At 66.8% G+C, this 11,846-nt stretch overlaps 2 protein-coding genes across 2 annotated transcripts in view; one reads left to right on the top strand and one right to left on the bottom strand.

Annotated features, from left to right (window-relative positions):
• Positions 1 to 6,440: 6,440 nt before the first annotated feature.
• SHFL (shiftless antiviral inhibitor of ribosomal frameshifting) lies at positions 6,441 to 10,054 on the top strand. Its single transcript, XM_075061237.1, has 8 exons — positions 6,441 to 6,474; positions 7,158 to 7,207; positions 7,504 to 7,548; positions 7,764 to 7,802; positions 8,339 to 8,494; positions 8,581 to 8,684; positions 8,816 to 8,964; positions 9,199 to 10,054. Exons 1-8 carry the CDS (start codon positions 6,441 to 6,443, stop codon positions 9,402 to 9,404), a joined length of 783 nt encoding a protein of 260 aa, XP_074917338.1. The 3' UTR covers positions 9,405 to 10,054.
• A 1,107-nt stretch (positions 10,055 to 11,161) lies between these two features.
• ANGPTL6 (angiopoietin like 6) overlaps positions 11,162 to 11,846 on the bottom strand; it is a 6,210-nt gene continuing 5,525 nt past the window's right edge. Inside the window, 1 exon segment of the mRNA XM_032793175.2 lies at positions 11,162 to 11,364. Coding sequence (XP_032649066.2) covers positions 11,162 to 11,364 — 203 coding nt within the window.

Genomic DNA, 11,846 nt, shown 5'->3' with positions numbered 1-11,846 from the left:
CTGTTCACCACGAGAGGTCGTTGCTCAGAGTTCCTGTTGTCTGATCACTCGGGCAGTCCGATTTTCCTAGTGGACGGAACGACGATGGTTCCCCCCGCCCGGCCCCCGCCCTGCCCCCCAGCCCCCTCTGCCCCCTGCCTCACCGGTCCCACGTTCACCTCTGGCCCCCTGGTACCCCCCGGCCCTCGTATGCCCCCGCACCACCCCAGCTCAATTGCTCCCTGCCCCCCTTAGGCTACCTTGCCCTGGCCTGCACTCTGCCCCCGCCCACCGCAGTTCATCTGCCCCCTGCCTGCCCTTTGGCCTGCCCACTGGTCTCCTCTGCCCCACTTGCTCCTCACCAGGTTCCCAGTTCATAGTGCTCCCCTGGCCCCTCTGCCCCCGCCCCACCCCAGGCTCATCTGCTCCCTGGCCCCTTGGCTGCCTCACCGGGCCTAGGTTCCCCTCTGCCCCCGCCCCCACGGGGCCCAGTGCATCTGGCCCCGCCTTGGCCTCGCCGGATCCGGCTCATCTGCCCCCACCTACACCTGCCCAGCTGCTCCGCACAGCACAATGGACCTGCAGAACTGGCTAAATAAGACGCCGTGGTTGTCGGGTAGACGCCAATGAGCAGACGGCCTCTCCACACTCACCCGTTCCATAAGACACTTGCTCCCGCTCAGGGCGCATCTACGTTCTCTCTGTCTCAGTCTACGACGAGCGTGACTCCACTCCTTACCCGCGCCCAAGCTACGTGACGTCTCCCTGGGCCCCACCCTTACTGCCACCATCTCCCGCGCGAGTCCCTGGCGCCAACGCCAGACGTTACTGTGGCGCTACGGGTCCACACCGAGTCCCCCTGGCCGCCCACCCTTAACGCGCCACCCCTGGCGAGTCTCCCTGGGCCCAACCCTTAGCTGCAGCTCACGCCCGGTAGCCCGAGCGCCCACCCTTATACGCGGCACCCCCGGTTGAGTTCCCTGGGCCACCATCCGCAGCACCCCTGGCCGGAGTCCCTGGCACCAGAGGTTAATGGTGGCGCAGCTCCCCCGAGTCCCTGGCACCAGCTGTTTACCGCATGCCAGCCATCCTGGGCTCAAGTCGTCCGGGGCCCCAACCTTACTGCAGCCCCCCCGGCGAGCATGCTTGTGACACCAGTTCATTAATTGCGTGCCAGCCCCGTGGCTCAGTCCCTGGCCCCACCCGGCTTTATGCCGGCCACTCCCCACCGGTCCTCTGGGCACCAGGTACCGCAAAGCCAGCCCCGGGGCGAGTCCCTGCGGCCTCCACCCTCTACTATCCGCTTCGGCCCAAACCCTCCGGTGAGTTCCTGAGGCTACACGAGTTACTTGCGCGGCCAGGCCCTCGGGCGGAGTCCCTGGAGCCCCACCCTTAACCGCGGCCCACCCCCTGGCGATCCCTGGGCACATTGTTACTTGCGCCAGCCCCAGGCGAATGTCCCTGGCCCCACTGTTCACCTCAGCCACCCCTGTGTGTAGTCCCTGGGCACCAAAGCGTTACTTCTGGCCAGCCGCCGGGCCTTCCCTGACCTGGGCCTGGCCACCCGTCTCCCTGGCCAGGGCTGTTCCCCAGCTTCTCCACCCACGCCTGCTTCAATCAATACGGTACGTGCCGCCGCAGCCCCCACTCTCCAGAATTCTCAGGCCCCTTGCTCAGAGCCTGGCTAGTCCAGGTCTGTCGGCTTGCAGGCCTCAGCCTGGCTGGGGCGAAAGTAGAGGCACTGGGGCTTAGGAGTTGCTGGCAATTCTGGCCCGCTGTTCTTCCAGCCCCAATGTCCTGCTCCTGTTGGTTTGTTCCTCCCCTCCCCGGGTGGGTCCTGCAGTTGCCATTGCGGTTGGCGTGTCTGTGGCGTAGGATACTTGCCTGGGTGGTCGTGCCCCATTGGTGCTCAGCCTTCGCCAGGGCTCTGCTCTCCCAGGGGGATCCATTCTGCCCAAGGGGCCCCCTGATGACTCATGGCCGCTTCGATCTGCCCCCCGCCCTCCCTGGCCAGGTGGAGAGATGGACTGCACCTCTACAGGCTACTTCACCACCTTGGCTCCCCTGCCCCTGATCTGGGCAGCCGAGCAGACGCGCACTGAGCCTTTTGGGGGCAGGGGCTGATAACAGCTTTGGATTCACCCCCCGGCCCCTCCTTCCGCCAGATCCTCTCCAGGCGGGCGCTGCCCTTGTCTTCTGTCTTCAGCCCACCACGCCAAGGGCTTCCTGCTGCCCACCCGGCTTGTGCCCCGCCCTGCCCCAAGGCAGACCCGCTCCTTTCAGCTCCCTGCACAGGAGCGGCACTCAGGCCGCAGAAGGTTGGGTCGCCGAGCCCCGTGCACCCACCCGCGATGCCGCACCCGTGCGTCGGGCCCATTAGACTCGCATTGCTCTTGTGGGCGTCCCGACAGACGGCACTGTGTGGGGCCAGACTCCACACGCATTAGTGCCAGTGGCCTCATTTGGGGGGCTGGTGGCCCACCCCCAGCCGGGCCCCCCCCTAAACATTCCCTGAGGTCACTGGGCGCCCCCACATGCCCGCTGGATGCGTGGGCTGGGGGGGCAGCAAATCCTCGCTCCATGGATCAGCCGCTGGCCCCGCATGCTGGCGGCCCCACAAGCCCCCGGGCGCTACCGCACCCCGCCCGGCCGTCCAACCCCCACCCGTGCCCCTGGGCCCCGTTACCTTCCTACTCCTCCCCCCGGCGCTCCATGGTGCTGCCGGGCTGGTCCTCGGCGCAGCGACGACTGCCGGGCCTCTCTCATTGCGCCCGCCCCACGCCCCCGCCCGGAGCCGCTTTCGCTTTCGATCGGCCCCTTGTGGTGGGGCAGCGCCATGGGGGCACCGGGCTCCCCCCCATCGTCAGGGCGCCCGGCCCCTCAAAGCCCCCGTGCGGTGCACTGAGGTCCTCTCCCCCCTCCCGAGGGCGCCCGTGCCCCCCAAAGCCCTCCGGGCACTGAGGTCTCCCCCCGCAGCGCAGGGCGCCCGGCCCCAAAGCCCCCGGGGGGCACTGAGGCTTCCCCCCCCCGCACAGGTGGCCCTGGACCCCAAAAACCCTGTTTGGCCACGAGCCTTCCTCCCCCAGCACCAGGGCACTCTGCCCCCAAAGCCCCCTGGGTCGGCACGAGCCTCCTGCCCTCCCACCAGCGCAGGCGCACCAGTCCCCCAAGTCCCAGGGCGGCCACTTGAGCTCTTCCCCCCAGCGTCAGGGTGCCCGGCCCCCCAAACTCCCAGGGCGGCACAAATTTGAGGCTTCCTCCCCCTCCAGCGCATGCGCGCTGGCCCCCCAGAATTCCCCAGGGGCCTTACTGAGGCTTCCTCCCCCTCACGTGCAGGGCGCCCGTCCCCTAAAGCCCCTTGCGGGGGCATCTTGAGGCTCCTCCCCCCTTTCAGCGCCAGGCACTGGCCCTCCCAAAGCCTCCCGGGGGCCACCGAGGTTCCCTCCCCCCCAGGTGCAGGGCGCCAGCCCCCAAAGTCCCCATGGGGCATGAGGCTCCCTTCGCCCCCCAGCGCAGGGCGCAACCGCCCCCCAACAAAGCCCCGGAGGCAGCGCCCAGGAGGAACCCTCCTCCTACCCCAACCAGCCCGACCCCTCGGCTCCAGATCAGTGGCAGAGCCTGGGCGCTGGATTGTTGAGCCACACTCCCCCTTCGTCCCAGCCTGGATCCCCTGTGGTCACCTGCCCCATCGCAGGCAGCGGATCGAGCCGGCGCCCATCCATGCGGCGCTCGTGGCTCAGGGGGTGTCATGGTTGGGTTGGGCCCATGTCTAGGAGTGTGGGTGTGTAGACGAAAGGGTGCGCTTCCATTCCTCTGAATACTGGGGCGGGGGGGGCGGCTCGTTTTGGCCGACCCTCTGTCTGCTGGATGCTCATAAGGTGCGGGCAGACATAAAGAGATTCAGGTGACCTCTGGACCCGGGCGGAAAAAGAGACTGAACAGAGAGGAGGGCTGGAGGTGGAGGTTAGTCTGGAGCTGGGCTGGGGACCGAGGATGAAGGCAACTAGGGGTCTGGCTCACTGCCCGCCCAGAATTGGACGCGGCCGAGGGGTCTGGTCGCTGTATCTTACAGGCGTTGTTTTAGCCCTGTTCCTGTCATCGGAATAAACCTCTGTTTTGTGGTCTAAGAGTCACGTCTGACTGCAAAGTGTGGGGGTGCATGACACCTGTGGCTGTCCCAGGACCCCGTGGGTGGCTCGCTGTGGAAGCCCACAGAAGGGGCGAGGATGCATTGAATGCTCCAAGGGAAGAGATCCGGGAGGTTGAAGACGTGTCTGGAGCTTCTTGCCCTGGAAACAGTCTTGCTCCAAAGGGGAGGAGGCTCCCCCAAAGTCCTGGATCTGCTTGGTGGGTGAGCAGTTCCAGAGCATCTCCGGGAACTCCGTGACAGCTGCAGGACAGACAGTCCCTGCCCCCAAGGCTACAGACACTGGTTAGGATGGTGGAAACTGAGGCCCAGGGAGGGGAAGGGACTCAATCAGGCAACCCCTTAGGAGTGGCCCCAGGCCTCACTTCTGAAGGGCCCCACCTCTGTTCATTTAGCACGTGGGGAATGTCCTCTGCAACCAGAGTTGAGCTGGGCTGAAGGGTGATCCTTGGGCGGCTCCTGGACCGGGTGCTAGGCAGGGGGCCGCTGGGTGACCCCGAACCGTTCCCTTCTGCCGCCGGAAGGGTGAGACAGACGGCCAGGCAGGTCTTTCTGGAGTCCGGGGGTCTCTGGGGCAGGGGTTCTCTGGGGCCCGGGCAGGTCTCTGGTGTGGTGTGTTTCTGGCGGCCGGGCCCAGGCAGGCTCTGGGGCCCAGGCAGGTCTCTGGGCCCAGGCCCAGGCAGGTCTCTGGGCCAGGGTGGTTCTCTGGGCCGGGTCAGGTCTCTGGCGGTGGGGCTCTCTAGGCTTCCGGGCAGGTCTCTGGTTCTCAGGGGTCCAGGCCAGGCAGGTCGTGGGGCTGGGCAGGTCTATGGGGCCAGGGTTCTTTTAGGAGCGCTGGCGTTGTTGAGCCTGGGCTGGGGCCCCCGAAGCCAGCAGTGTTGGCCGTTGCCTTCAGCAGGGGTGGGCATGGGGCGGCCCTGTTTGGGAACCCAGGGTCTTTGGTCTGACGGCGTGATGGCTCCTTGCAGAGTGAGAACACTAGCACGAGGAGCTAGGTGGGCTGGTCGGGTCGGGCATTTTATTCCATTTTCTTCAGAGCAAGCACCTTTGCAACCGCATAGCGTGAGGAGGTGGGGGGCTCCATCGGAGAGGGAATTGGGGTGTGGGTCCTCAGGAACAGGCTTGGGGGGAAGTAGGCCCAGCAGGGACCATCTGGCAGTGGGGATGGGGTTGGGGTTGGTGGGGGGTTCTGGCAGGGACCATGGCCAGAGATTCAGTGGGTGGGAATGGTTGGGGGGGTCCGGCAGGGGACCCATGGCTAGTGGATTGGGGTTTGAATTTGGGGTTTGCAGGGGGTTCTGGCAGGGGACCATGGCGTGGGGAATGGGGGATGGGGGTCTGGCAGGGATCATGGCAGTAGGGATGGGGAATGGGTTTGGTGGGGTCCGGCAGGGACCATGCAGTGGGGATGGGAATGGAGGTTGGGGGGGGGGTCGCCTGCGAGGACATGGCTAGTGGGATGGTGAATGGGCTGTTGCAGAGGGGTCTGGCAGGACCATGACTAGTGGGGATGGGGAATGGGGTTGGTGGGGGGGTCCAGCAGGGACCATGGGCAGTGGCGGATGGGGAATGGGGTTGGGGGGTCCAGCAGGGACCATGGATGTGATGGAGTCGGGAATATTGGAGGGTGGGGGTCCAGCGGGGACCATGCAGTGGATGGGGAGGGGGGGTCTTGGCATGGACCATGGCGTGGGAAGATGGTGAATTGGGGTTGGGGGGGTCGGCAGGAACCATGGCAGTGGGATGGGGGGAATTGGGGTGCGTCTGCAGGATTACGGGCTTCTGTCCACCACAAAGTGGGCGAGATTGTCCAGGGTTTGCAGAAACCGTTTTCATTTTCTTTCCTGATCGGGTTTCTGCCGTCGGACCAGCCAGGCACGATGAAGGCGCCAGACGGGTGTGTACTGGTTCCAAGGAAGGAGAAGGACCTGTCAGTGCGGTGCCCCAAAAACAGAAGATTGTGCCCGATACGCCCGGTCCTACGGCCTAGGAGACAGCCGACTGAAACCGACCCAGCCGGAAGGCAGGCGCAGCCAGCACTGAGTGCGTCTATGGACTCGGGGCGCATTCAGCGGCCCAGCCTGAGGCGAGTGCTCCGCTCCCATTGCCCCCGGACCCAGGTTACGCAGAGCTGGATACGTGCCGGCTGCTCCAAGCACATGAACGGGCCCTCCAGAGCCGAGCCCAGGCCCCCAGCTTCACGTGGCCAGCCCTGCCAGCGGATCAGCCCGACGGCGTGCGCTTTGGCTCCTCAGCTACCACCGGCCCCCACAATGGCCTCCTGCTCGACCGCACCAAGCAGGAATAGCACCCCATGCGCCAGCGCCCGCTGGCCAGCCCGCTTCCGGGTTCGCGCGCCAGCCCCAGGGAGGGGACTCACCTGTCTTGAAGCCTAGAGATCCCTGCTGTCCGGCCCATCACTCAGAAGGTATCTTTCCATGCTCTCCAGGGGCACCCGGGCGTCCTCGCAGGTCGCGTGGGCAGACAAATCTCCTCACGTTTCCCGCTTGCGTCGCGTCTGTCCGGGAACAATTCCGGATCAGGCTAGCGGCAGGCACCTCCCTGCCAAGCGGGGCGCTGCCACAGTATAACAAGGACCCACTGCACCGCCTTCCCCTGGGCATCCGTTCATTCCTGCGGAAACAGCTCAGAAGCAGTGCAGAGAGCTCCGGCCTCCACGAGGACCTGTGCCCACAGTAGGCCCCTGTATGAACTGTGACGTTCTACTGGGAGGTTTGGCCTGGAGGACGAGCTTGCACTGGGTATGACGGCGGAGGAAAATACCTGAGCAGGTAAGTAGAACCCAGGAAGGAGACCAGGTGGACACTCTGCTGGGAAGCTGGAATAAAGGCATGGGGGAGGAGACACTTGGAGGGAGATTTCAGTGAACGGGATGGGGATAGAGGGGAGCTCAGATGGGGCTCGTGACCCCCCAGTGTGTCTATGGTGCCCCTGTGACCCTAAGATGGATGTATGGAGCCATAGGAGGGCAGGGGGCCGGGCGGGGGTAACCACGGTCTGTCCTCCCTAGATGCGGACCCCGAGGAGCGCCGGACTCTGGAGCACGACCCTGTGGTGAAGGTATTTCACTCTCCGTTCTCCTGTCACCATAGCAGGGGGACGCAGGGAGAGCGGGGGCTGTGGTCAGCATTTGGGGGACCCCGGGCTGAGTCGTAGACAGGACCAGACGCTGCTCGGGCCCTGCCTCACTGGGCGGCCAGCCAGGCTGCACCGAGCCCACTGCTGGCCAGGGGCAGAGTTGGGGGCGTCTGTGCAGCCTGGGGCGCTGGGCTGGGGCTGGGTCATCCAGCTGGCGGGGAGCCCCGAGTCTCCCTGATCCGTCCCCTCATGCCAGGCTCCTCTTGCTTCCCGTCTAGAAAGTGGTGGAGAAACTGAAGCAAGAAGAGGAGCAACAGACACAGGTGTGTGCGTGTCTGTATATACACATGAGCACATGTGTGCATCCGTGTGCGTGTCCATATGTGTCTGTGTCGCTGGCTGGAGGGGAGGTGCCCTGCAGGGGAAGGGGGAGGGGGAGGGGGAGGCACCCCTGTCTTGGCGCTAGGGTCACTGTTCACACACATCTGGTTATTTGCATTTTAACTTTATTTCTTATCTCCCCCCCGCCCCCCTGCAGAAACCCGGCCTTGACTGTGAGAGCGACAAGGACATCGAGGTGAGGGGGGCCGGGCTCATGGGACCCACAGGGACGGAGACTTTGCCCCCTGCTCCTGGCAGATCTTTCCCTTTCTGTTACTACCATGGCAAATAGAGGCCCTAGCTGAGATCAGGGCCCCATCGCGCCGGGCGCTGCCCAGACCCCAGCCGAGATCGGGGCCCCGTCGTGCCGGGTGCTGCCCGAACCCCGGCCAAGATCGGGGTCCCGTCGCGCAAGGCGCTGCCCGGACCCCGACCGAGATCGGGGCCTCGTCATGCCGGGCGCTGCCCGGACCCCAGCCAAGATCAGGGCCTCGTCATGCCGGGCGCTGCCCGGACGCCAGCCAAGATTGGGGCCCCGTTGTGCCGGGCACTGCCCGGACCCAGAGCGAGCCTGCCCCTGGGCATCTCACCATCTGAACAGAGGCGGGTGGAAGGAGAAGGAGGCACCGAGGATGGACGTGTTCGCCCAGCAGCTCAGCAGCAAAGGGAGGAGAACACAGGTGACCTGATCCCCAGGCCCCCCCATGCTGCCCCCTGCCCTCTGCCCCCCAGGCCATAGCCCAGCAGCTGAGGGTGCTGCCGCTGACGGAGCAGAACCTGCGCATGTTCGACCACGCCAGCCGCAACCTCATCCCCTCCGCCGAGCGCCAGTTCGCCTGCCAGGCCTGCGACAGCACCTGGTGGCGCCGTGTGCCCGAGAGAAAGCAGGTGCGTCCGCCGGGGCTGGCGGTGGGGGGCGGGGCAGGGCGGGGCGGGCTGTGGCCCAGGACACTCACTCTTGGGGTCCCCCACAGGTGTCCCGGTGCCGGCTTTGTGGGAAGCGCTACGACCCGGTGCCCTACGACAAGATGTGGGGCACGGCTGAGTTCCACTGCCCCTCCTGCAACCGCAGCTTCAGGTGAGGCGGGGGGCAGTCTCACCACGGCCTGGCCCTGCCATGGTGGGGGAGGGGGAGCTCTGGCAGGCTGCAGCCAGCAGCTCTTGGGGGGAGCGTGAATCACAGCCCCCCCACTGCTGTCTTCCTGCCAGGGGCTCAGCGCAGATGGGCATGGCCTCTCCTTGCTTCATCTGCGGCACCCGCGTGCTGCCCAGCCGCATCCTGTCGCCACACCAGGTCGCCGGGTCCCGGAGCCGCAACCCCCACTCCTGCTACGCTGAGGACTGTTACAATCGCCGAGGTGAGGGGCTGTTTGGGGTGGGGTGGGGGGCTGAGAGCCAGGACTCCTGGGTTCTATCCCCGGCTTGGGGAGGGCAGTGGGGTCAGAGCAGGGGTGAGCTGGGAGCTCGGACACCTGGGTTCCATCCCCAGCTTTGCCAGCGACTTGAGTCCCTGCCTCACTCTCTGCCTCAGTTTCCCCTTGGTAACTTGGGAGCAGCGCCTTACGTGACACTCTGCCCTTCCCCCTCTGCAGAGCCCCATGTGCCCGGCACCCACTGCGTCCACCCCCGCAGCCGCGCCAAGAACAGGCTGCCCAAGGTGCTGTTCGCCAGCCTGGAGCACCAGAGCACCGGCTCCACCGTGGCCACTTGCCTGAGCCAGGGCAGCCTGGCGCTGTGCGACCTGGACGAGCTCCTCCTCGAGGACCTGGCGGAAGAGAGCGAGGGCTCCGAGGACTAGTGCCCCTGCTGGCCCTGGGCCCCTCTGCCCCCCGGGCTCTGTTTGCACTTTATCCTTCTCGGCTTTTCTGGCCCAGCCAGGCCGACCCCGCTCCTCTCCTCGGAGCAGGTGGGGGCCTGCCTCTGCCGCCTGGTGGAAGCTTCCCGCTGGCCTGGTGATGCTGGGCCCCGCGGGCACTGGGCCTGGCCCCGGATCTTTGCCTCCCCCTTAATTATCCACATAACTTACAGAACAGGGTCTGGAGCGCCCCAGGGGTCCCCTCCCCGATCCTGGGCTGTGGGCCTGGACTTCGGGCTGAATTCCAGCTCCTCTGTATCTCTAATTTTCAACGAGCTGTGACTGGCTGAGGCCCTGGCCTTGCAGCATTGACCAAAGCCAAGCGGCTGGACGGGACCAAGCCAGGGCAAGCACAGGGGTCAGTTCTCCCTGTGGCCCTGCCAAAGACGCTGCCCTCGCCCCTTTCCGCAGCAGGCTCGGCTGTGCCAGCCTGTCTGTCCTGTGTCTGTCTGCTCCGGGGCGAGTCAGCTTTACCCCCTAAATGCCCATCCTCTCCTGACGCCCCGCGGGGGGTGCGGGGAGACACCCATCACCGTGGTTACACTTTCTTAGCAGCCACCTTTTTATAAACTGAATAAAGAACGTTTGGCAGAGCCGGCGCCCCAGGGGCTGTTGGGCTGGCCGGGCCAGGCGTGGGGACCCGGCAGAGCCAGGGCCCTGGGGGCTGTTGGGCTGCCAGGGCCGGGCGTGGGGACCCAGCAGAGCCAGCGCCCCGGGGGCTGTTGGGCTGCCAGGGCCGGGCACGGGGACCCAGCAGAGCCAGTGCCCCGGGGGCGGTTGGGCTGGCATGGCCGGGCACGGGGACCCAGCAGAGCCAGCGCCCCGGGGGCTGTTGGGCTGGCAGGGCTGGGTGCAGAGACCCAGCTGGGCTGGCAGGGCCAGGAGCAGGGACCCGGCAGAACTGGCGCCCCGGGGGCTGTTGGGCTGGCAGGGCCGGGCGTGGGGACCCGGCAGAGCCAGCGCCCCAGGGGCTGTTGGGCGGGGCTGTTGGGCTGGCAGGGTCAGGCACGGGGACCTAGCTAGGCTGGCAGGGCCAGGAGCGGGGACCTGGCAGAACTGGCATCCCAGGGGCTGTTGGGCTGGCAGGGCCGGGTGCGGGGACCTAGCTGGGCTAGCAGGGCTGGGCACGGAGACCCGGCAGAACTGGCGTCCCGGGGGCTGTTGGGCTGGCAGGGCTGGGTGCAGAGACCCAGCTGGACTGGCAGGGCCAGGAGCAGGGACCTGGCAGAACTGGCGTCCCGGGGGCTGTTGGGCTGGCAGGGCTGGGTGCAGAGACCCAGCTGGACTGGCAAGGCTGGGTGTGGGGACCTGGCTGAGCTGGCAGGGCCGGGCATGGGGACCCGGCTGAGCCGGTGCCCTGGCGCTGTTGGGCTGGCAGGGCTGGGCGTGGGGACCCGGGTGAGCCGGCGCCCCAGGGGCTGTTGGGCTGGCAGGGCTGGGGTTCAGGAGTCAGGCGACGTCGGGGGCAGGCAGCTCTGGGGGTTCAGGTGTCAGACGGCATTGGGGGCGGGTGGCTCCAGGGGTTCAGGCGTCAGGCAGCTCCAGGGGTTCAGGCATCAGACAGCATCAGGGGTGCAGGTGTCAGGCGGCATCGGGGGGTTAAGGTATCAGGCGGCATAGGGGGTCGGTGGCTCCGTGGGTTCAGGTGTCAGGTGGCTCCGGGGGTTCAGGCAGCGGCGGGGCTGGATGGCTGTGGGGGTTCAGGCATCAGGGGCGGGCAGCACAGGCCGGACCATCATCACCACCTTGCGCAGGGAGTAGGCGCCGCCGCGGAACTCAGCCCAGTAGACGCCGTCCTGGTAGCGGCCGCGGTAGTGCCCGCCCTTGTACCACACCCCGTTGAGGTTGCAGTGGGCGCAGGCATTGTACCACCAGCCGCCCTTGTGGTAGTGGGCGCAGCTCCCTGTGGGGAGGGGAGACGTCAGGGGCTGAGAGGTTCCCACGGGCGGGGGGGACAGCGCCAACCCCCATGACCCCTTAGGCCTGGGAGTCAGCCACCCCCACCCCAGGACTTGCAGCCCCCCATGGAGTCGTGGGAAAGAGGGAAAGGGGCAGAACCTGCCCCCCACCCCCTGCTTACCCAGGTATGCATGGTCCCTGGTGCCCCCATGAAGCTGGGCGCTGTGCCCCCGCCGGTGCCCCCCCATGATGCTGGGTGCTGTGTCCCCCTTGGTGCTCCCCCAGGATGCTGGGTGCTGTCCCCCCCAGTGGCCCCCCAGGATGCTGGGTGCTGTGTCCCCCCCCGGTGCTCCCCCAGGATGCTGGGTGCTGTCCCCCCCGGTGCTCCCCCATGACGCTGGGCGCTGTGCCCCCCCCAGTGCTCCCTCAGGATGCTGGGTGCTGTCCCCGCCGGTGCCCCCCCATGACGCTGGGCGCTGTGCCCCC

This window comes from Chelonoidis abingdonii, chromosome 26 (assembly GCF_003597395.2).
Source record: "Chelonoidis abingdonii isolate Lonesome George chromosome 26, CheloAbing_2.0, whole genome shotgun sequence".
NCBI lineage: Eukaryota > Metazoa > Chordata > Testudines > Testudinidae > Chelonoidis > Chelonoidis abingdonii.
Note: the sequence above shows the minus strand (reverse complement) of the source record. Positions and strands in the feature narration are given on the sequence as shown.